This window comes from Phasianus colchicus, chromosome 9, assembly GCF_987193195.1.
Source record: "Phasianus colchicus chromosome 9, bPhaCol1.hap1.1, whole genome shotgun sequence".
In the NCBI taxonomy this organism is placed as follows: Eukaryota; Metazoa; Chordata; class Aves; order Galliformes; family Phasianidae; genus Phasianus; species Phasianus colchicus.
This window is the reverse complement of record NC_143444.1, coordinates 11,121,749-11,142,489: the sequence shown is the minus strand read 5'-3', so window position 1 is coordinate 11,142,489 and position 20,741 is coordinate 11,121,749. Positions and strand designations below refer to the sequence as shown.

Here is a 20,741-nt window from a genome sequence, read left to right as displayed (position 1 = left end):
TGTGCTGATCATTTCTGCAAGCTCATGCTGACTTGTGCTGCTCCCCAGGAACAAAGGATGCTACCATTTGCTGTCATTTTCCCTTGCCATCTTGTTCTCGTTGTGCCAGCCCAGACTTGCTTGTCTGTTTGATGTACGTTCTAGCAGGCTGTACTGCCACAGCAAGGTGTGCTCTCTCAAAGGCACTCGCTTGGCACACTGTCCAGCTAGTGTGAGAGAGGGGTGGCTGCAGCCCGTTAGCTGGCGAGCTCTGTTGTCAGCAACAGGCAAACGAATCATCTCCAAAATGAGGTAAATGCTTTCTTCTCAAAGCCCCCCTTCACTTCTATCCTAAATGATGTTAGCATTGATTAGAAACTGAGTTTATTGCTGCTGTGCAATCTCTGCTGCTGTATACACTGTTGAATATAACATTCCTCTTTCATGGTTTCAAAGTGTGTCTGCAAGTCCTTATCTGCTAAATCTGGAGAAGAGTAAAGATGGGAGTGCAATTCGAGGCTGTGGCCAAGTGATGAAAATAATTTTTAGTTTAATTCATGTAGCAGAATTTATTCTTAACACAATAGCGCTGGATTCCTTCTCGCAGGGGCATGGGGATATGTGGGCAGGTGATGAACAACTGCAGTACCTGATGGAGGGAATCCAGCAGCCAGCTTCAGATCAGCTTTTCTATTATTTCTTCAGAGGCAAAAAACAGAGATAATCAGGTGTGCTCAAAATCTAAAACAATTTTAACTAGGTGCTAAGGATGCAATCAGTGCCTTTCCTGCCTGCAGTGCTTTTGGATCTTCCATAAAGCTGGGGACATCCTTAGCATATGGCTCAGGATACAAAGCCATATGTTTCCAAACTTGTCTTGTGAACCAGAGAAAAATGAGAGCAATGCTTGTAGTTGGGGAGGTACCACCTGCATTCACAGCTTTCCAAAAAAAAAGAAGGCAAAAGCATACACCTTGGAAGCAAGCATGTAGCAGACTAAGAAGGGAAACGGTGCCTGAACCCAGGGGGGCTGCAGGAAGCATGGTCATGTTTCCCTGCAAAACACAGAGTGCAAAATTGACTTCAGGTTCAAATTCTGTCCCTGTGTGTTTGCTTTTGAAAGCCACCAGGAGGCATCTTCTTTACCTTTGATTCTACTATCCACTCCACTGCCTCTTATTATTTTTTTTAAATATGAGAAATGCATACAGCAGTGATTTTGATGCACATTAACACATACAGGTGCTGTGATTTTAAAAAGTGACTGCAAATGTTTGTAACGGTGATGCAGGTATGATTTCTTTTTCCACATCAAAATTAGATGTGTTTAAAGCCCTTGGTGTTAGAAATGCATCAGAACAATCTGTAACATAGGGCAAGAATTTCTTTTCATGCAAGTAACATTTTCACATTCACTTTGTTAGTCACCAATTCTTAGATTTTCATTTCTTTACATCCTGGTTAAATTTTGGCTTCAAGAAGACATGTATAAGCTCATTGGTCAAATATACAATGGTGATAAATCGCGGGGAAGATGGTGTGGTCAGCTGTGTCACATAGGCATATGCTGACGATTCCCAGTTCAACATGGTCTCCATAAGCACTTGTCTTATAGCAGCTGATAACCAGGAGATGCCATCAAGGCACATTATATCAGACACGCCATATCCTCTCTGCACAGCCAAACCTCCAGCAACAAAATGCATATTTAGAAAATGATGTTTTTTAACATGCACTAGAACAGGGGCAAAAACCATGACAAGATGCATAAGGCTTTCATAGATCTGTTCCTTTCTCCAGCTGGCTTACTGTGCTCCGCTTTGAAGTCTGTAAGGAAGCAAATGATTTAAAGTTTGTAAGTGCAAAGCTGCGTAGTGATGTGTGCGGATGCTGGGATCGCCTCCAGTAGGTTCTCAGTAACACAGCTGAGGACTAAACTTTGCTGAAGCCAGCAAAATGCAGCAGAACAGCAAGATCAGCTCTGACTGTGTGTGCTGTCCCTCTGAGCTCCCTGTGTGCACAGTCCTTTTCTCACACAATTTGTTTCATACAATGTAACAGTACTCTTGAATCAAAATCACAATGCTGCTTCTCCAGTCTGGCCAGACTTTAAAAAAACAATCAGCCCTGTGGCAGATTGACATTGTTTTGCTAGATATATAGTGCACTGTGATTTCAATACAGAGCACAGGGAAATAGGTCCTTCTTTTTCAGAGTGGTGAACTTCATGGAGGAGATCATGTTCCTGCCCTCTCTGTTATTTACTGAATAACTCTTTGGCTCAGAAATCAGCTATGATTTCTTCCCTTTGTGAGTTCATCACCAACAGGGATTTAGAAACTGTGTGGGGAAAGTGGGAGCTCCTGTACTGCTGACCAGGCTAGAGCCAGATGTGTAAAGGGGGCAACCAGAGGCTCCACCTACTCTGCTTCTGCAGAGCTCTGGTGCTGAGGGTTGCAAGTGGTGGAGCCAAAGCCACAACACTGAGATTGGTGAAGAACAACAATGGGGCCATCATCTGCACCAGTTGCCCTCACTGACCTCTCACAGGTAAAACTCAGTCACAGACCCAAGTGAAAGATGCTATAAGGAGGCTTCCAGTGAGTGAGAATGCTACAGTTTTCACATAGTGATGAAGTTCCACCGTGGGTGCTGCATCATGGTCACTTCTCTTGCCTGCAAGAGCAACAGGCTGCAGACATGCTGTGGCATCCTGAAGGTCTTCTGACTTGTAACAGAAGAAGGATTTGGTTCATGGCTTTATACAAGGAACGAATATTTCAATTCCAAAGTAGGTTCAGAAACAGATCTTAAGAAGGCTGGGAGCTACATGAAATGAAAGTTCAGTTTAGTTTAGCTGTGCAGACTACCATGGTTTCCTCTCTGATTTCAAGAACTGTTTGCTGATTAAGGGTAAAACTGTATGTAGACCCCCAGCACACTGTGTAGTCTGAAGGGCTGTTGTTCCAGCTTTCTCTAAACGCTGCCACCCTCTCTTGTTCATACTATGGTTCTAGAGAGTTCTGGCCAGGCTCTTCCTTGAGAGCCAGGTCTTAAGAGGAGCTGATAGCAAGGCAGTGTGAACAAACTACATTAAAAAAATGAATGATATAAATTAAATAAAACTCATATTGTGGTTGAGGAAGAACAGGAACTGCTTTCCTGCAGAGAGATGCATGAGACTTTGGAGGCTGCGAGGAAAATTAGAATTCTTACTAGGCTGAAGTCCCTGGTTTGACATCTACTATCCCATACAGATAAAGAGCTGGCTTTATCACATGGCTATTTGTGCAGCTCATTATTCTTCCTTTCACTTCAGAGCAGAGCATGACGACTGTTCTGTGTCGTGGTGTCCACAGTGAAGTGCACTGAGCTTGTGCCACTGCCAGGCCAGTCGGGGCCTCTGCTCTCATCAGCTCTGGCTTGTTTCTGTGCAGTAGCACTTGCCTGCCTGGCTGAGTCACCTGATATTATCTCAGAGTTCATGGCTGTGTATGTCACTTCAGATACACCACTGAGAAGACAGTTCTCCTGGCTCGACTCCTACACGATAACAGACAATATAGATACAGATGTTTTCTGCCACTTGTTGCCTGCTGAGCCCCAAGCTTACTTTCCCTGCTGGAAGTCTGACTGCAGGGGCTCACAGTTTACATGCACAGGAGGAGCGCGAGCCAGAGCAGTAGCAAGGATAGGAATTGAAAATCTTCCCAGCAATTAGGGATGTCTTTCTCTGAAACCTTTGCAAGATGCTGCATTGTAAAGGTAAGGAAAAACAGAAGATTAATCAATGCCAGGGTATACCCAGGAGCCTTCTGTGGGGAGATCTAAGCAATAAGCCCCTTGTATTGGAGGAATATCACTAAAAGGCAAATTGTTTAAACAAACCTAATGTGGTGTTGTTTTAGAATAAAAGACCTGCCCAGAAAAAAAGAAAAACATGACAAATTTGATGGCAATAATTGTTATTAAATATTTAGTGACTGGATATCTGCCCTCACCGGGAGCATTTTTGGCAGAGAGCTCCATGGCAGGCCTTGCTTTATGATCCCAAAGGGCACCATACAGCATACTGTGCTTAGAGGCTGCAGAACAGATTGGAAAGGAATTCTCAGTACTTGGCACCTGGGAATTCTCAAAAGCCATTTTCTCTTAGGATTCATTTCCTTTGGTCAAAGAGATTATTAATTATGGATAGCCTTGAACAGAAAAAGGCACTGGTACTGAGCTCCTAAAACTGTGTCTCATTTAAAATGAATAAAATATATTAATTAGAGGGTCAACTGTGGTGTCTTTTCAAGACACTTTGATATTGATTGGACCATGGTAGCCTACTGAAACAAATGTCTTTCCATTACTAATCAAGGGAATTCATAAGCATAACATGATAGGAAGGAAGCACTAAAACATTTATCCTTCAACTTGCCAGGGCAGCTGGACCATCACCATCCATATAGACTATGGATCATATAGTTCAAAAGTGGCTGTGTTTGTGTGGAGCTGCCTCCTCTGTGCCATATTTCTTAATTGGATACATGCTTAGTTAAGTCATCTTGTTCACTTACCTAAGTGAATAACTGCATTTCAAGCTGAATTTTATCTCTGGGTAAATGGAAGAATGTTGTTCTTGCTAATAACTATTTAGACTAATTTTGCCTCTGCTCTGTTTTTGTCTGACCTGTGCTTTACTCATTGTGTTTGAACATATGCAAATAGCCACAAAATTGCTGGCAGCTGTGGCAGATGAGCACAAACATGATCATCAGCTTGTAGAGGTGCATGCCTAGTTTACTCTTAGCATGGTATGACTGTAAGTACATGTGTTGATTTGTTTCTGTCATCTACTATCAACAGAAATTGTATTTGTTGACTGGAAGAGGTTTATTTCTGTAAATTCTGTTGAAAGTACCTCGTATTAGCATTCCCCTTATCCTGCAACATTAAATATTCCTGCTATAGTTTGATGCAGTAGTTGCTGTATTTTCCATGTACAGCAATCATGAATTACATTTGAGAAAAAGAAAGCTTAGTTCCCAAGCAAGGTAGGGCAGGTAGGGCAGGTTCCTGTTGGGGACAGCTGCAGGGCAGTCAGTAGATTACAAATTAGCACCTTCAGTCCCTTGCTCCTCCTTGGTTCCTTAGGGAGCTAATGAGGTGGAGGCTGAGCTTTCTTCTGGCTCTGGAGCATAATCCTGTATCAGATCATTTAGGCATCCATTGTCAGGCTAGTCCTGCAGATTGGGAGGCTTTGGTAAAGCACCAATGCTCTAAGAAGTCAGTGCCTAGCTGCCAGTATTGCTGTCCTTGGGGTTTTAGTTCTATTCTTTACACATGGCTGCTTCTGTTTCACTTGGGCTGACTGGCACAGTGCTTCTTTGGTAAAGGCCTGGGGCTCTGCAGCAAAGGAAATGATGCTTTCCCTCCCTTGTTACCTTAAGGTGAGAATGCAAGATGTAATAAAGGAACAGAACACAGAGAGCTCTGTCCTTCCTTGAGCACAAGGAAGTGTAGTGCATCACCTGCTGAGTGATGCAGTCTGCTCCGTTGATGAGCTGAGCTCTGCTCTGCTTTGCCTTGGATATGCTTTCATTACACTTTTCAGGTAAGGTTCAAACTGAATGCGTACAAGTATAATATCGATTTATAAAGTGATATTTATATTACCTAGGTTTTGTTCTTCTAAGAGTGAAGACTTTGGATTAGTATCAAATTTGCACCTATGCAGAGATTTTTAAAGGGGGGAATAATGTGATTCCTAGTGATCAGAATTCCCATTCCTATCAGTAGTTATTTTGTCAAATGGCTGAAATGCAAAGCTTTATTTAGCAAATACACATGTGGACCTGAGCTCTCAGCACGGAGAGGGCTGTCACTGGAACACCTGAACTTGAGCTGCAGAGTCCATCACAAGTACCTCAAGCATGTCCCTACTACCTCTGAAGCAGTTCACAAATTGCTCTGATGCTCAACTCAGGAGCACTAGTGTTTTGCACGTGCCTGTGGTGGCTGAGCTGTATGTGGTGTTGTTCTGGAGTGAGCTGGCAGAAGTCAGTTAATATTCTCTGTATTTGGAGTTGCTATAGTGACATAACTTTTTTTTTTTTTTTAGGTGTGTAGCTTAAGCATTACCTTCTGTGAGCATTGAGGGCTTTATCTGTGAGTACAAAAGATGCTGATACACTGGGTACTGAGACACTGGAGGGCTTGTTGTATGCCTGCCCTTCAATTTTTTTTTCTCTTTTCTTTGCACGTAGTTTCAGTAAAAGCAGATTGCTTTTCTTCTCCTCTCCTAGATTATTCAGCATGTAACACTTACTGAACCTAACTCCATGCATGTTGTTATCCTGCTACCACAATATTCAGCATTTGTTAGATCAGTGCTAGGTGATGCTTTCTTTCTAGGCTGCTCGTGTAAGTTGTGAAATTAAAATGTGTATTTCTGCTTTATTTGTAGCAGAGGGCTATAATGTTCCAGGCTCTCTTCTTCTGTCGCCTTTCTTTTCTGACTGTCCCAAAAAAAGGCTGCAAATTAGTTTCTGGGGAGATCCTCATGTCAACATCTTGCAGTGCTCAACACACTGTGCTTGCCAGGCAGTGCTACTCAAAAGACCTCAGCACTCAGCACCGAGAGGGCTGTCACTGGAACACATGCACTTCAGCTGCAGAGTCCATCACTCTTTGAGCTGGTTTTTGCCAGCCTTGGCTGAAGTTTTTAGAAAGCAGCTTTTATTAAAACCTACTCAGAATATGAATTTGAAAAAGCAAGGTCTTGTTTTCTCTAGTCTGCTGTCCTTCACAGTTCTTTAACAATCTTCTTAATGCTTCTCTGCTTTGTCTTGGCAGCTGGCTACAGTGATTGAGTTTTTGTAAGTGTCAGAACAATATCAAGACGATGCGAAGACAGTGTCAAGGCAAATATATACAGGTGATGCTTTGAAGGTGGGAAAGCAGTCAGTGCTCCACAGTGAAAATGTTTAGGTGATAAAACCATTGCCACCATGAGCAAAAGCAAGTGGAGCTCTCTAGGTTATTGCACTATGAATGTATCTGGTTGACCACTTGCAGTTAGACTGCAAAAACAGTTTGCAAGGATGCCTTTCCTGCCTAATTCTTATCCCATGTCTTCTAGACCACATCCCAGTTCCTAATACCCTATCAATAGGATGCCATTCTGATATGAGCACGTGCTGCACTGATTTGTAACAAGCATACTTCATCAGAAGCCAGGGAACAGGAATTCCAAAAGACTTTCAGGGTGAGGTGCTATTCACCCTCAGAGCAGTTTCCAAATTAAGCACTGATCTCGCAGTGAGCCTGTGAATTTGCTGTGTGTGTGTGTGGCTGTGTGTGTGTGTGTGCATGCTTTGTCTCATTTCTGTTCTGAGGGGACAAAAAGGCTTTTTAGTGATTTCTCAATGTCTTTATAAATCCCACTGAAGGGATTTAAAACATAAAAACAACTCCTAAGTAGCTTCCAGGGAATAATGTACTACAAACCCTTCAAAGTATTTTGGGTGTTGTCTTCAGATATAAGAGTTAGGAGTGAACTATTTAAAGGTGAAAATGCTCGGAACTTCCTAAATAGCACATTCACATACATGTTGTTATTTTATTTCAAGAGAAGAGGTTGAATAGTTAGATTTTTTTTACTTGTATCCTATGAAATAACTGAAAATAGTCATGGAAAAACTTTCTGTTTTAATGTCATGCTATTCGTGTATTGTCTATTTGCTATGTGTAACAGCTTTAAATCTGTAAACATCAACCTTGTGTGACTTTATTGAGATGAATTACAAATTTAACTATGGCTGCAAAAGCAACACTCTAAGTAAGCTGTTTACACTGCTTTTAGTCTAACTTACATGCTGCTGAAGGTTGACTTTTCCCCCTTGCCCATGCAAATTTCTTTAACCTGAAAATCATCTGCTATCTTGAATAGAACAACAGCTGGAGAAGAGCTTATCTTGCCTAAGGCTCAGAAGCCTTCTCCTGCCAGTGCTCACACCTCAGCCATCATGAGCCTCTAGAAATTGCTGCACCTAGTTCTCCCAGAGCAAAGACTATAGGATGGCATGTTAGTGACTACAGAGAGTGTGTTGATCCCTATGTAGAAGAAGGCTGAAAGTTATCAAATAAAGTGATGTACAAAGGAAGTCCTTCCAGTTAGCAACTAAAAACCTACTCTAGGTTTGCCTGTATTAAATGTAAGAATGAATAAATAATCATTTTATTTTATATATATATATATATATATATATATATATATATGCTGTGAATGTCTCAGGCTCCTTACAAATCTGGAAAAGTGTCTTCCTTCCTCTGTATGTATAGGCATACATGTGTATGACATGAAGTGAAAAATGTAAGGTCTGCATTAGTAGAGCCTGGAACAGGGAGACTGTACTCAGCTGTCCCACTGCAGGAGACTTATTTGCCTTGCCTTTCTCTAACTCAGCTTTTCCATCCCTAAAATTGAGATGCTGCCAGTTTAGATGCAATGACGTTCAATCTGCTTATGCTTTGTAAAACACATGAAACTTCTCATGAGGAGAAGGCTGAAGGTGCTTTTTGGGGAAAAAATAAAATTCAGCACATTAGCAAGGAGAGGAAAGGAACCTATTCCTCTGCCCTCACTTGAACACTGAATGTGTTGGCTTTTGGTGTGTTCACAACTTCAATAACTTGAAAGTCAGCAAGAATTTTTTGAGAGAGTCTAAGCTAAAACTCAATGTACAGCTGCAAGTGCTGGGAGAACAAATGAGTTTTACAGGGTGAAATGGCAGTCCAACCTTGAACATGAAAGCAAAGCTCTCGCTATTAGCACAGGAAAACATTAAGATTCCAAGATGTCACTTGAGAAGCAGAACTAATTAGAGAAGATTAACAGAAATGAGGCATGTAATAGCTGGAATAGGGCATGACTGCACTATGAAAGGCTGAATCACTGGACCTCTCATCAAGGTTAAGATCTGAAGAACGCTAGACTTTTTTAAAAGGCAAGTGGCAAGTTTTGCAGATGTTCCTGGGGCAGCTGAACAGTCATTGCTCTGTTCTGCGCTTTCCCTGTCTCAAATCTTCCAGCCTTGATGTCAGGGTATGTTTCTGATTGTGGGGATTTTTTCAGGCGTACATTTGTATTCCTGTTGCTCTCCAAGTCTGTATTAGATCAGTAACACAGCAGAGATCTGGGATGTTTATATGAAGCTAGTAACTGATTTTTCTTGCATTTTTTTTTTTTTTTTAAAGTTGGGATCTGAAATAAACTCTGAAGTCTTCTTTTCCCCTCTTACTTTCCATCTCTCAATCTTTCGGTCACTAACTCGTTTCCTACAAGCTCTAATAATCTCTTAATTACTGAATGGTAATTGTCATTCCAGAATTGGTTGGACACATTTTCTGATGTAGTCCCGTAAATGACTGCCACACAAGCACTGTAGTAACAGGTTCAGACAAACTGAGAACATTTTGCAGAACAGAATCATGGAACAGATGAGATTGGAGGGGACTTCTGGAGGTCATCTGGTTCAACCTACTTCCTCAAGAAGTATCAACTAGAGCAGAAAGCTCAGTGTGCACTTTCCGTAATGATTTCTTTAAAAATCCCTTATTTTTCAGAAGCCAGACTTACTGTAAGCATGCGTAACCTCATGCCTGTGGTTAATGGAAGTGCTGGTGCTCGTGAGTGATTGCAGAAAAGATGCAGTCATCCATGAGGAACCAGCATTCCTTAGCCTGATTCAGAGATGCAGTATAAAAGATGTGCAGTGCTAGAAGAAGACAGGAGAATCTGTCACTCAGTTGCCTGGATGTTTGTAGTTAATAAAAGTAGGGAAAGAGTTCTTCTGCCTGTAATAAAGATGACACCACAAGTCTCAATGAGGCATAATTAAATAGCATTGGCAAGTTATCCTGTGGGTTTCCGCTAGAACAGCATGTTTCTGTACAAACCCAAAGAAGAAATGATGCAGCTCAGGATGCAAGCATGTTTCCAACTGGTTGCTGTGCATGTTATACAGAAATCCCTGTGAATTGCAATAACAGTGTCCTCTTGATTTTAGTAGCAGTGATGTTTTTTCCCTCAAAGTTAGATTTAAGAGCTGAGATATAAGGAACAAAGCCAGTCATTGTCACAAGCCAGTTAAGCCTTAGTGAAGATTAAATAATGTAGTGCTGTTTATGATCTCAGGTATCTCAAAGAACATCGTTCTCAGTCAGCTTGAAATGAAACCATTCTTGACAGCAGCCACAAATCCCTGGTGCTGTAAGGCAGAGCCATGCTGGACCTACTGGACAGCACAGCAGCATCTACATAGAAGCCAGAAGGCTTTTAAAGTTAAGCTAGAATAATCAGAACTGTAATCAGCTCTGTTGGATGCTATACGTGGAATATGAGAAGTACTGAAAACATAGGCACCTCTTACTGGAGTAAGATGACTGGGAGGCGGGGATGAAGGTCGGGAATACAGCAGGTCCACTGTCACCTATTTTCACAGGTCACTGGGCAGCAAGAATGCTTGCAGAACAGAAAGTGCCCATGTGGATGTCATCAGGCGTTTTGCCAGACAAAGTGGAATATCTGAAGGATCTTATATGGCTGGGAGACTGTAATGATTCATTTGGTCAAATTCTGCTACATGTGTAGAGTTACAACCTCTTCCTTCTTTCCGCTGCGTGTTGGATCACTAGGTCAGCCTGAGGAAAAGACTTCTATCCAGATTCCTCTATCAGATTCCTTTCTTATGTTTAATCCTATTCAAGACTTCCCCCTAAACATATCTGTTTCTTCACTATCACGGACAAAGGCAGAAGGTCTGGGATGTCTACTTTTTCTTTGGGAAATTCAGTGTTCTTTGGAATCAGCCAATTGAATACAGAAATAGCAATTTATTTTGGGCATCTTACTCTTCTTGCACTTGTCCACGTGCTCCAGAATGCGTAGATGTTAGACTAAATTGAATCAGACATTTAAGACATACTTAAGAGAGAACAGTACAGATAGTTCTTGTTACATCAAGCAGAGGGCGTTTTTACACAGACTGAGGCATGCAAAATGTTCAGTACCATTAGTAGTGAATGAAGAAATACCAATGTCAGCAGTGTTTAATGTGAGAGAAGGGATGTGTTCAGATGGAAAGTCTGAAATGGTGTTCCTTGCAAAATGTGGGCCAGGTATTTTCTTTTTGCAGTTGCATTGTAGAGGCACCTATTTTCTTTCTGCTCTCATGAGATACGCTGTTCCAAATAACTACACAGGTAGTGAGCAAAGAGTTTAGGGATTATTGTTCCCACCAACACATTTCTTATATTTTTCCAATATTTTAGGATAGAAACAACATGGAGCTTTAATTTCAACTTCATTTTAATTACTGTTTTGTAGGGACAGAGCCTACAGGAGCCACACGCATCTTCCCACTCAATATCTCTGATGTAATCTCAGATACATTAATGTCATTCTCTGGTTTGGTGCATCCTTTCTCTGCACCACAGCTACCCAAGGAAGGCAAGGGGCTGCTGAAGAAGAACAGCTACAGTTTGCACTGCTGTACATTATATCAGATGTCTCCAGTGTTTTTGCCCTTCTTGCAATTACGGGAGTCAGCTGACTCTAAAGGGAACTGTGAGCCCCATGGCCTATAGACTTGTCCATTGCAATCTAATTGCATCTCATGTGTCCCATATTCAACATTACCAGAATTATGAATGTAATCCTCAGCTCTGCTATACTTCTTTATCCCATCAAGAGAATTACATGCATAGTTCTGCAGACCTGTTGCTGATAACAGACCCTGCTCTCTGTTTTCTGCAGTGTGGGCACTTGACTATGTTCAGTTCAGGTTCATGTATGGCCAGCCATAGCAAGAGCACTGCTACAACTGTCCCTACAAATTGTAACAAAGCTTAGCAAAATACATTTCAGAGTACTGCTGCATACAGATGTCTTCCCAAGGGCAGACTTTTATAATGGGAGTTTTGGATTCTGTGCTGTGATTAGTCCATCAGTGGAGGTTACTTAACTTGCAGTTATTGGATCCTTTCAGGCTGATGGCTGTCTAGCTTTTTCCATCCTTGCCTTGATTATCTGTCAAATTGTTGTTTTCAAAGTTTTCATGTCACAATCAAATTCTGGGGCTTCCTTGTGGAAGGAAGAGCTAATGAAGTGCTCTGTACTATCCCTGCTAGGACTGTCAACAAGGGAGAATGGGAGCTGTCAAGGACAGTGTGAGCAATATATACTGCCTTTCATCTACTCCTATAGCTCCCTGGGCAGCCTGGATGTGAATCAGAGCAGCTCTGAGCTTAACTACTTTAGAGAGCAGTTTTGGCATTCCCACAACAGAGAAAACACAGCAGTACCTCTGAGAAATGAGGCAAGGGGAATTTCAAGCCATCCTGTCCCTAGCCGAGTCCTTCGGCTGCGCTATGCCAGTTAGTGTGCTTCCCACAGTCTTGCTCTCAATCACTGTGATTGAGAACACTTTAAAGGAACGCATCCTGTTTTCAGACTTCCTGAGTAATGCAATTGAAGATGCTTTGTCTGTCTCTGTTACTCCAGGAAAGGTTAAGGGAATAGGATCCCAGTATTCTGAGCCTTGGGCAGCCAAGCAAAAGCAGTGAAAAAAAAAAACAAGGACTTCTCCCCTAAGCATCCATCCAGGCCACAATTATTCCAGCACAGCATTTCCCAACAAAGGCTGTACCAGGCAAGAGCCCTGCCTGGGCACTGCCTCTGAGCCTTGTCTGCTGGAGCAGGGATGTTGCACACAGCGGGTTAGCAGCCCATGCCCCTTTTCTACCCACAGAAATATTTAGCCCTAGAAATATTTTGCTTTCTGTCCCCGCTGATGAGATTTCAGGCAGGCAGAAGCTGCCCTAACCCTGAAGTTGCAGCAGCCACCGCCGCAGACTTGCTTTGTTGATGCCTGGAGAGGACGTTGTGCTGCCTCGGCCCCCCGGAGCCCCGTGGAGCTGCAGTGGCAGCTGCGTGGTGTGTCACCGCCTGCCAGGCTGCCCGCAGAGCGCCTTGTCACTCGGCGTCTCTGTCAAAGGGCTGGGGCGGTTTCTGCTGACCCATTTTATGGGTGAACAAAATATAATCAATATGAAGTAAACAGAAGAGTCTCGGGAAAAGGTTTATCCGAGTGTTTTGCTGTTTGCTGGTCTGTCAGCTTTCACGTGTTATCGCACCGCGAATGGCTGAAAAACAACAGAAAAGTACAGTGGGAACTGATTGGTGAAACATGTCGGTCTCTAAAACCAACAGATTAATCTGTAATATCAATCTAGAAAATAATATCCATACTTTGTCTGTTTGCTGCCTACCCTCTGTGACTCCAGATGAGTCAATTACGTTTAAAGGCTTTCTGTAGAAAATTATGTTAATATCAGGGCCTTTCTTCCTCTTCTGAGCCACCACAAAGAGTAAAAGGAATAATTAGGGTTGCTTGGAGATTGAGGCAATCAAAATCTTTTTTTTTTTTTTTAATACCGGGATGTGAATTATAAAGAAAACAAAAAGAAATATTCTTGAGAGGTCCCTGGCTGCAACCTCTTGTAGTAGGATCAAAGGCACTTAGACTGCTGTTTCTCAGTTGTATTATTGGATGGAATATGCTGCGTATCCAGGGTCTAGGAGAATAGACTGATGTGTATTGCTTGGTAGCTGACGCAATAGATTTGTTTTTTTTTTTTCTTTTTCCAAACTTCAGTTTTTAAAAATATGAGTTTATTGTCTAAACATTAAGCTTTTCTCAAATGAAACATCATAGTGAAGAATTCCAGAATGATTATTTATTATTGCATGTCAGGAAATGTCATTTGAGTTTCCTAGGAGTATTCCTGGTGTCTATTTTGCTGTATGGGTTCTGGTCTTGAATCATATTTATAAGGAATGAGGAACTGGCTGCAAAATTAAGGTTCAGAGGGCAGTCGGTTTTCTATTCCTCTATAGGCTTTTTGCCACAATAACTGTTCTATTGGTAATCCATTTATTAGTCTTTCCTTGCATTGTATTGTGAATTTATTCAGTGTTCCTAAATTGCAAGTAAAAGGATAAATAATTTGATTAAAAAATCTGGAAGTCACAGTGTATGTTTTCTAGCACCAAGGCTATCTATCCCCATAGAAATAAGTGCCTTTGATATTTGAAGTGCCAGCTTAAATACCAGAAAATTAAGAGTAGATACTTGCTATCTCAAAGGCTGGGAGTGAACTACTTCCTTGCTGAAATTTCAGCAGTGATGTTGTAGACCGTGCACTGAGAAAGGCTGGCACAGGGCTGCCCCTGCTTGGATCAGCACGAATCCTCAGCGCAGTGCCATCTGCTCGCCCTGCCCAGGAGCTGTGCCCAGCTGGGCCTGGCCATGGCATGGCTTGCATGTCCTGGGGTTCTAGTGCACTGGGTCCCTATAGATACCCGAGGTTGGTGCTGACTGCCCGTCTGTGTCACACCAGCTTTAATCAGCAGTCTGGACACTCTCTGACAGATATTTATCTAATCTATTCATCGAAAAGCTCTGATATAGAGATCTGATTATCCTGCAATTGGAAATGTTCACTGCAATCTCACCACTGCTTGTGCAATCTATGGCTGCAGAGTGCCTGCCCTTCAGAAGGTCGTGGCAGCAGCCGATGGATGTTGATTGCTATTCTCTTTGGTGTAGGAAACTCTGTAATCACACCCTCCGCCAGGCTTCTCTTGCTGTGACCCTTTCTTATAGGTGACGTCTTTTTAAATGTCTCCCTACTTCTGCTGTCCCTCTTCAGCATTTCCCTAATTGCTTTTCTTTCTTATAAAGCTGGATGTATTCAGTACTGAAGGGTGCACTGATTGCTCACCTCTGTCTTGCATGTCATTTTCCTGTTATCACATAGCAGGAATATATTTGCTTTTCATACAGCTTTTCAGTAGGAAAGTATTTGATGTGGCCACAAAGACTGTTTGTTCAAACAATTCAGTTTTGCAACTTTAAAGAAATACTATCACTACAGATGTGGAAAAGTTCCAAAATCTAACAGAAATTAATGACTGCAGATTCCTGTCTCTCAGTTCTGAAACTGAGACAAGGTAATGGGCAGAAAAGAAGCACTCTATCTATACCGGAAACATGCATTTTAATCCCAAAGTTAACTAATAAAACTAAAACCTTTATAAAATCAAGTGCCTCAAGACTGATGTTGGCACACTCTTGCTTCCAGTGAGATAAGTGATGCTAGCAGAGCCATGCTGTTTAAGCTTACTGAGGACAGCTGTGCTCTGGCCATGGCTAAAATCTGCCCACTGCAGAACTGGAAGAGTCTGACTGACTTCTCAGTCTGCAGCATAGATCTGTCCTCGTGTGTCTATGGTAACACTGGACTTAGAAACCCCTACACCTCTTAAGGACAGCTTTTTTTTTTCTGCTTTTTTTTGAAGAAACAATAAAACAACACCTGGGCCATCTGTAGAATGAATTATAGAACAGCTTGGGTTGGAAGGAACTTCAAAGATCACCCAGTTACAAACCCCTAGCTGAGGGTGGTTGCCAGCCATCAAATCAGGCTGCCCAGAGCCCCATCCAACCTGGCCTTGGCACCTCCAGGTCAACCACAGATCTCAGGGCAGCAATAGCCAGGGCCTCACCACCCTCTCTGTGAAAAACTTACCCAACATCTAATCTGAATCTCCATCCTTAATGAACTTTCCAAATTATATATAAAAAAAACCAACAAACAAAACAGCTGGGAACAAAAGGTCACCAAATCCCCATGCCAGTGCTCCTGTGGCTAACTAGCTGTAGCTGTAAGATTTGGCTGGGCACTTTTTGAATAGTTTATGTGCCCATTAAAACACTGTTTACGTCTTCTGTTCATATGGCACTTTAAGTGCCTGGCACCAGTTTCTCCTGTACAGTGATGCTGTATTAGCGTTTCAAGATCAGCTGTGGAGTCTGTGCAGCTAGCTGAGCATAAGTGACATGCACTCTTTTGCCCAAGCTCTTTTCTTTCCCATCAATCTCTTCCCTAGATCGGTCACAGGCAGCACTCAAATTGGTAGCTGCTCTGTTGTTGAAATGGTAGATCTAGCCTTAAGGATGCTTGTAAGAACTGGAATTAAAAGGCTCAAAAATGAACGTGGTTGGGATGTTTTTAATATCATGTTTGTGCAAGTGAAACAAGGTTGAAGAAGTTACTTCCTTGTTTAAAAATGATAAGGCATTAATCTCACTTAGGATGCTAGCAGGCCTCTAAATAAGATTTCATTTTTTTATACAATTTGGGAACAATGCACAACAGCTAGAACAGAGGGGAAAGCTGTATTGCTCCTGGTGCTCAGACATTGGGGGCTGTGGCCCTGGTGCAACAGTTCTTGGTGCAATAATGAGGACCTGCAGAAGTACAGCATCTGCTATGAATGCATTGACTGCATCTTAACAATACTCCATTGGTAAGCTACTTGCATCATTGATCGTGCAGGAGGGACTAGTGGTTATGAGCAAAACCACAATTCTCTTCATATGAAGAGCTTTATTCCTAACATAGTAATTAAGCATTAATTGGAAGTTTGGTAAGTATTGAGAATAGTTGCAGGAAACTAAAAGAGCTTGTCCACGGGGAAAAATTGCATAGTGCTAGCATCTCAGAGGAGTAGAAAAGGATTGCAGAGAAAGCTTGGATGTTTTGTTCACATTAATCTCAGATGAAATTCCATTCCTAATTTATTAACATTTTGGGGAAAAGTTATGAATGCGTACTGAAGGCTTACATCCAGTACAACAGAACTCATAACCATGGGAACAAGGCACAAATGAATTTATAGGGCTGTAGCACCATTCTCATGCTAAGGGAATGGGAAACACTACTTCACAATGGCCATTTTAGACATCACCTGAAAGTAAAGTCTTTCCAGGCACTGCGCTAATCAGTATACCAACTGAAGTAAGAGATGTTTGAGCACCTTAACTTCCAGGAAGATGGGTTCTCCTCTATAAGATCTTTTAAACAACCTTATTAGAGATAAGTCATCATTGTGGTGTTCTCTAGGACTTGACTACTACTTCCTTCTTTAAATCCAGAAGTTGACCATTACTTCCTTCTTTCATAAATCTGATTTATTGATTGTCAAAGGCGGATACAAATAGCAGCTGAAAAAAGAGGCAAAATTAAATCAATTCTCTGGTGCATCAAGCAGCAGGAATTCTATCTGGTGTAAATTCACTTCCAAGAAGCTAACAAGATAAAATTTAAGATGACCAAACCCATTCTCTTTAACACCCCAGCAAACGGGAATCTTACAGTGATACCTTAGAAAGTGGGTTGATATTTCAGGATGTAATTCTGCATCACAATTAAATGTCAAATGTTTTAATATATGTATAATTAAAACAGGAGGAAGAATTACTGCTTTCAGACACCATTGGGTTTATGTCTAACATTTCATTTGAAACACTAGCACAGTTATGATTGTCATACTGTCCTTAAGAGACAAGAAGGCCAGTGTCTCTCTCTAATAAAGGTTTTGCAACAAGGCAGTTTACTGCTCACATCTATTAATCAGTTGTATTCACTTATCTGTTGGGGTACCTGGGACAAGTCAGTGTCATAAAAACCTACATCCAGATGTGAATTCAGTCTTGGGTTTTACTATGCATACTTCAAAGCTCTTCTATAATAAAACAAGAAGTAACAGTTGAAACTTTCTTCTTAATGTATTTCTCAGGACATAGTACTTTCCCTTTTTGATTACGTCACTTAGAGGAATGGGTTTGGAACCAGATGGCTTTAGTTCCACCCCTGCAAAATTCTGTTTTGTCAAGCACAAATATTTCTGAGAACTCACATTTGTGCAGGTGTTGCACCTAACAGCGTCATGCTGGGGCTCTGGGAGACTAAACTTAATGAGTGGTCTTTTTAAAAGCATTTTAGATAATTAGAATTAAAGAAAAAAACCTGTATTGTTTGTTGGAAGACTGATTTCCAGGTTGAAATCCTGTCACTGTACAGTTTGATGTTGTGTCACATAAATGTAAGATATTTTTACACAACCTGTGATTTCAAAAGGAACCATGTGTGACAGGGCTCTTATATAATACCTTCAGCTTTATGGAAGCATTATTTGCAACCAGAAGTGTCTAATAAAAGCTTACCGTCTATTTAATGCTTAATATTGTACAGAAATTAAAGAGTGTGGATGAGAAGGAAGAAATGTTATAAACCTATATAAATATGTTTTAGATAGTCTTGCCTTCTGAATGCTATTTATTTCCCGAGTCATTTAAAATAGATAATGATGAGAGACTTTAAGATGGACCTGTGATTAGAAGAATACTTTAGGGAAAAACTAGTCCAGTCAATTGACTTGCAAAAAAAAAATCTAAAAAATAACAGTTGATATGATGTTTATACACATCACCAAATATCTCTGTTCTGCTTCACATCCTTCTGTCTCAGCCTTTCTCAGCTTTTCAAATAATATTTTCCAAATAAGTAATAACAATCAATTCTTCTGCATAGACCTGCTTGGCCTGTTCCCAATTAAATTTTTGTTAGCAGAAACTCAGCACTTTCAAGTGACATACAGACTCTTGAGAGAGAATACCCATACGTGCACTGCACGGATACAGATGCTCCTGAGCTTGATTCTGGCTGCTGGTGTAACTGCTCTGTGCTGGTATATCAGGTTGTATTACATCAGTTTGTAACAGGCACAAACGTACCTAGGGAAAAGTGAGTCCTCAAGAGTGAAAAGCCTGTAGCTGGAGACTGGCCATATGGCCATATACCAGAGAAAAAGCTCATACCACCTCTGAAATGTCACCCAGCCAGCTCCTATTAAGGAAAAGGTGTAATACAACATATCATTACTTTCTCTCCTTTGACATCCTGTGTTAAGCAAAGCTCAATCAAAGCCAAGACCTGTAGTTACCATTTTCTCTTTACTGGTTCCTGGGGGGCTTTTTCTTGTTTACATCCTTGCAATGTTTTCTTTATGTATGATGTTTTCAATGCAACCTTTTCAATTTTATAAACATCTAATTTGTTACCTTCCTTCCCATGGCATTTATTTTGTTCAAAATTCCATGCCGCACGTACAAATGAAATTTAATTATCACCATTCCTGCTACTTCCTTGTAATCAGGCAGCAGAATTTGTTTCAGACTTTCCAGTTGTTCATCTTATAGTAGACTGATTTTTAAAGTTGGTATTTATTAGTGCAGGATCAATTCTCTCTTTCCCAGAAAATATCCTCTTGTGAGATAACTCAGAACATTTTGGCTTAACAGATTCATATCAGTATATTTCTAAAGAAAAGTGCAAGAATCAAGCCATTTTTCTGTGACATCTCATATGTCATTTTTACTACATTTTAAAGTAGGTATTTTTTCAGTGCCTGTTGATCTAACTGCATCTGTTTGCTTTTCATCCTCTAATTTAGCTCAGGCTGTAAACTGTCCAAGTAACAATTTGAGTGATGCAGCAACAGAAGGTGACCCAGATTACACAACACTGTACGCTAATGCCAAGTCTTCTTGTTTAATGGCAGCTGCTCAAAGCTTTGTCTTATTGCAATTCACATTCAGCATACACAAATCAAACAGCCTCCTCAGACAGACACGCATCCCGCCTGTCTTCATTTTAAGCGTGTTTAAGAGCTGCTGCTTTACATAAACATACACCAGCTGAGGCCACTTAGCCTCCTTGGATTTGATTTAGCCAAGATCTCTCAGCCCTCTGAGAAAACTGCCAAGGAAACCCACTGCCATTCCCAGCACTTTGCATATTTCTCTTTTTGTGGAAGTTTGCTGTAAATATTTTCTCTATTAAAAGTAGTTGAGTTTTCATACTCTCTCAAATATATTAGTTGTTCAACAACTGATTCCTTTGGAGTTTTAATCAAAAAGTCAACATTTATATCATAAAGTAATGTGTACTGCTCAAATACATAACTTGTACAGATTTAGCAAAATATTATGTATTTAAAACAGCTAAGTTTAAGTACATTGGATGAATGCAACCAAAATGCAGACTTCATAGCTAGAGTTTTATCAGAACATTCTACTGTTGTGCTTTCAATACGTGAAACAAAATAATAAAAAAATGCATCCATTCTTCTTTTAAGGCAAAATATTAGTATGAAGATCAGGAAAGCCAACGCACAGTGCATTTATGCAACCTAGTTTCCTAGAACCAAATCTTTTTGGCATCTCCATCAAATCTTTAAAGCCTTCTGACAACAGAAGCTTCCTGCTGGAAGCGCACATCTTCCAGTCTACCCAGAGGACATGTCAGAACAATAAGAAAAAGAACCAATCTTACTTTTTAAGTGGAGGAGCAGCAAAAAACTGAGGTAGAAGACGAATAGAGAGTTAATTCTTGAATGATCCATGTTCATCCTGATGGGACATCCTCTGACAAGTTGTCTCTTCTCCAAAAGGCTGGTGCTGATCCTCACAGCTTTCTCCTTATCTCCAGCACTGAGGTGCTACCAGCAGCACCGAGCGCACCACAGCCCATCGTTGCCTGTGGCCCTCAGCAGCCGGCTCCCTGCAGACTTTGATTTGGAAGGCAGTTGTTCTTGTTAAGGTTTTACTTCAGCAGGTCCGAGTGATTTTTCAAACCTGGTGCAGATTTGTGTGCGAGCCGGACTGGAGTCTTGCCCGGCTGTCAGCAGCGGGAGCGTCGCAATCTGTGCGGTGTGTGGCTGGCAGGGCAGGCAGCACTCTGTGCTTGGAAAGATAAAGAGCCTCGTGCATCATCTTCTGCTAAAGCTCCATTACATCGCGTTC

General features: G+C 41.3%; 2 protein-coding genes across 2 annotated transcripts in view; one reads left to right on the top strand and one right to left on the bottom strand.

Annotated features, from left to right (window-relative positions):
- CRB1 (crumbs cell polarity complex component 1) overlaps positions 1–20,673 on the bottom strand; it is a 92,038-nt gene extending 71,365 nt beyond the window's left edge. Inside the window, exon 1 of the mRNA XM_090146140.1 lies at positions 20,272–20,673. Coding sequence (XP_090002266.1) covers positions 20,272–20,347 — 76 coding nt within the window. The 5' untranslated portion in view covers positions 20,348–20,673. The remainder of the gene's footprint in view (positions 1–20,271) is intronic.
- The window catches only part of ZBTB41 (zinc finger and BTB domain containing 41), a 46,161-nt gene continuing 30,898 nt past the window's right edge, over positions 5,479–20,741 (top strand). The window contains exon 1 of the mRNA XM_090146144.1: positions 5,479–5,581. The gene's annotated coding sequence lies outside the window, so the exon portion shown is untranslated. The remainder of the gene's footprint in view (positions 5,582–20,741) is intronic.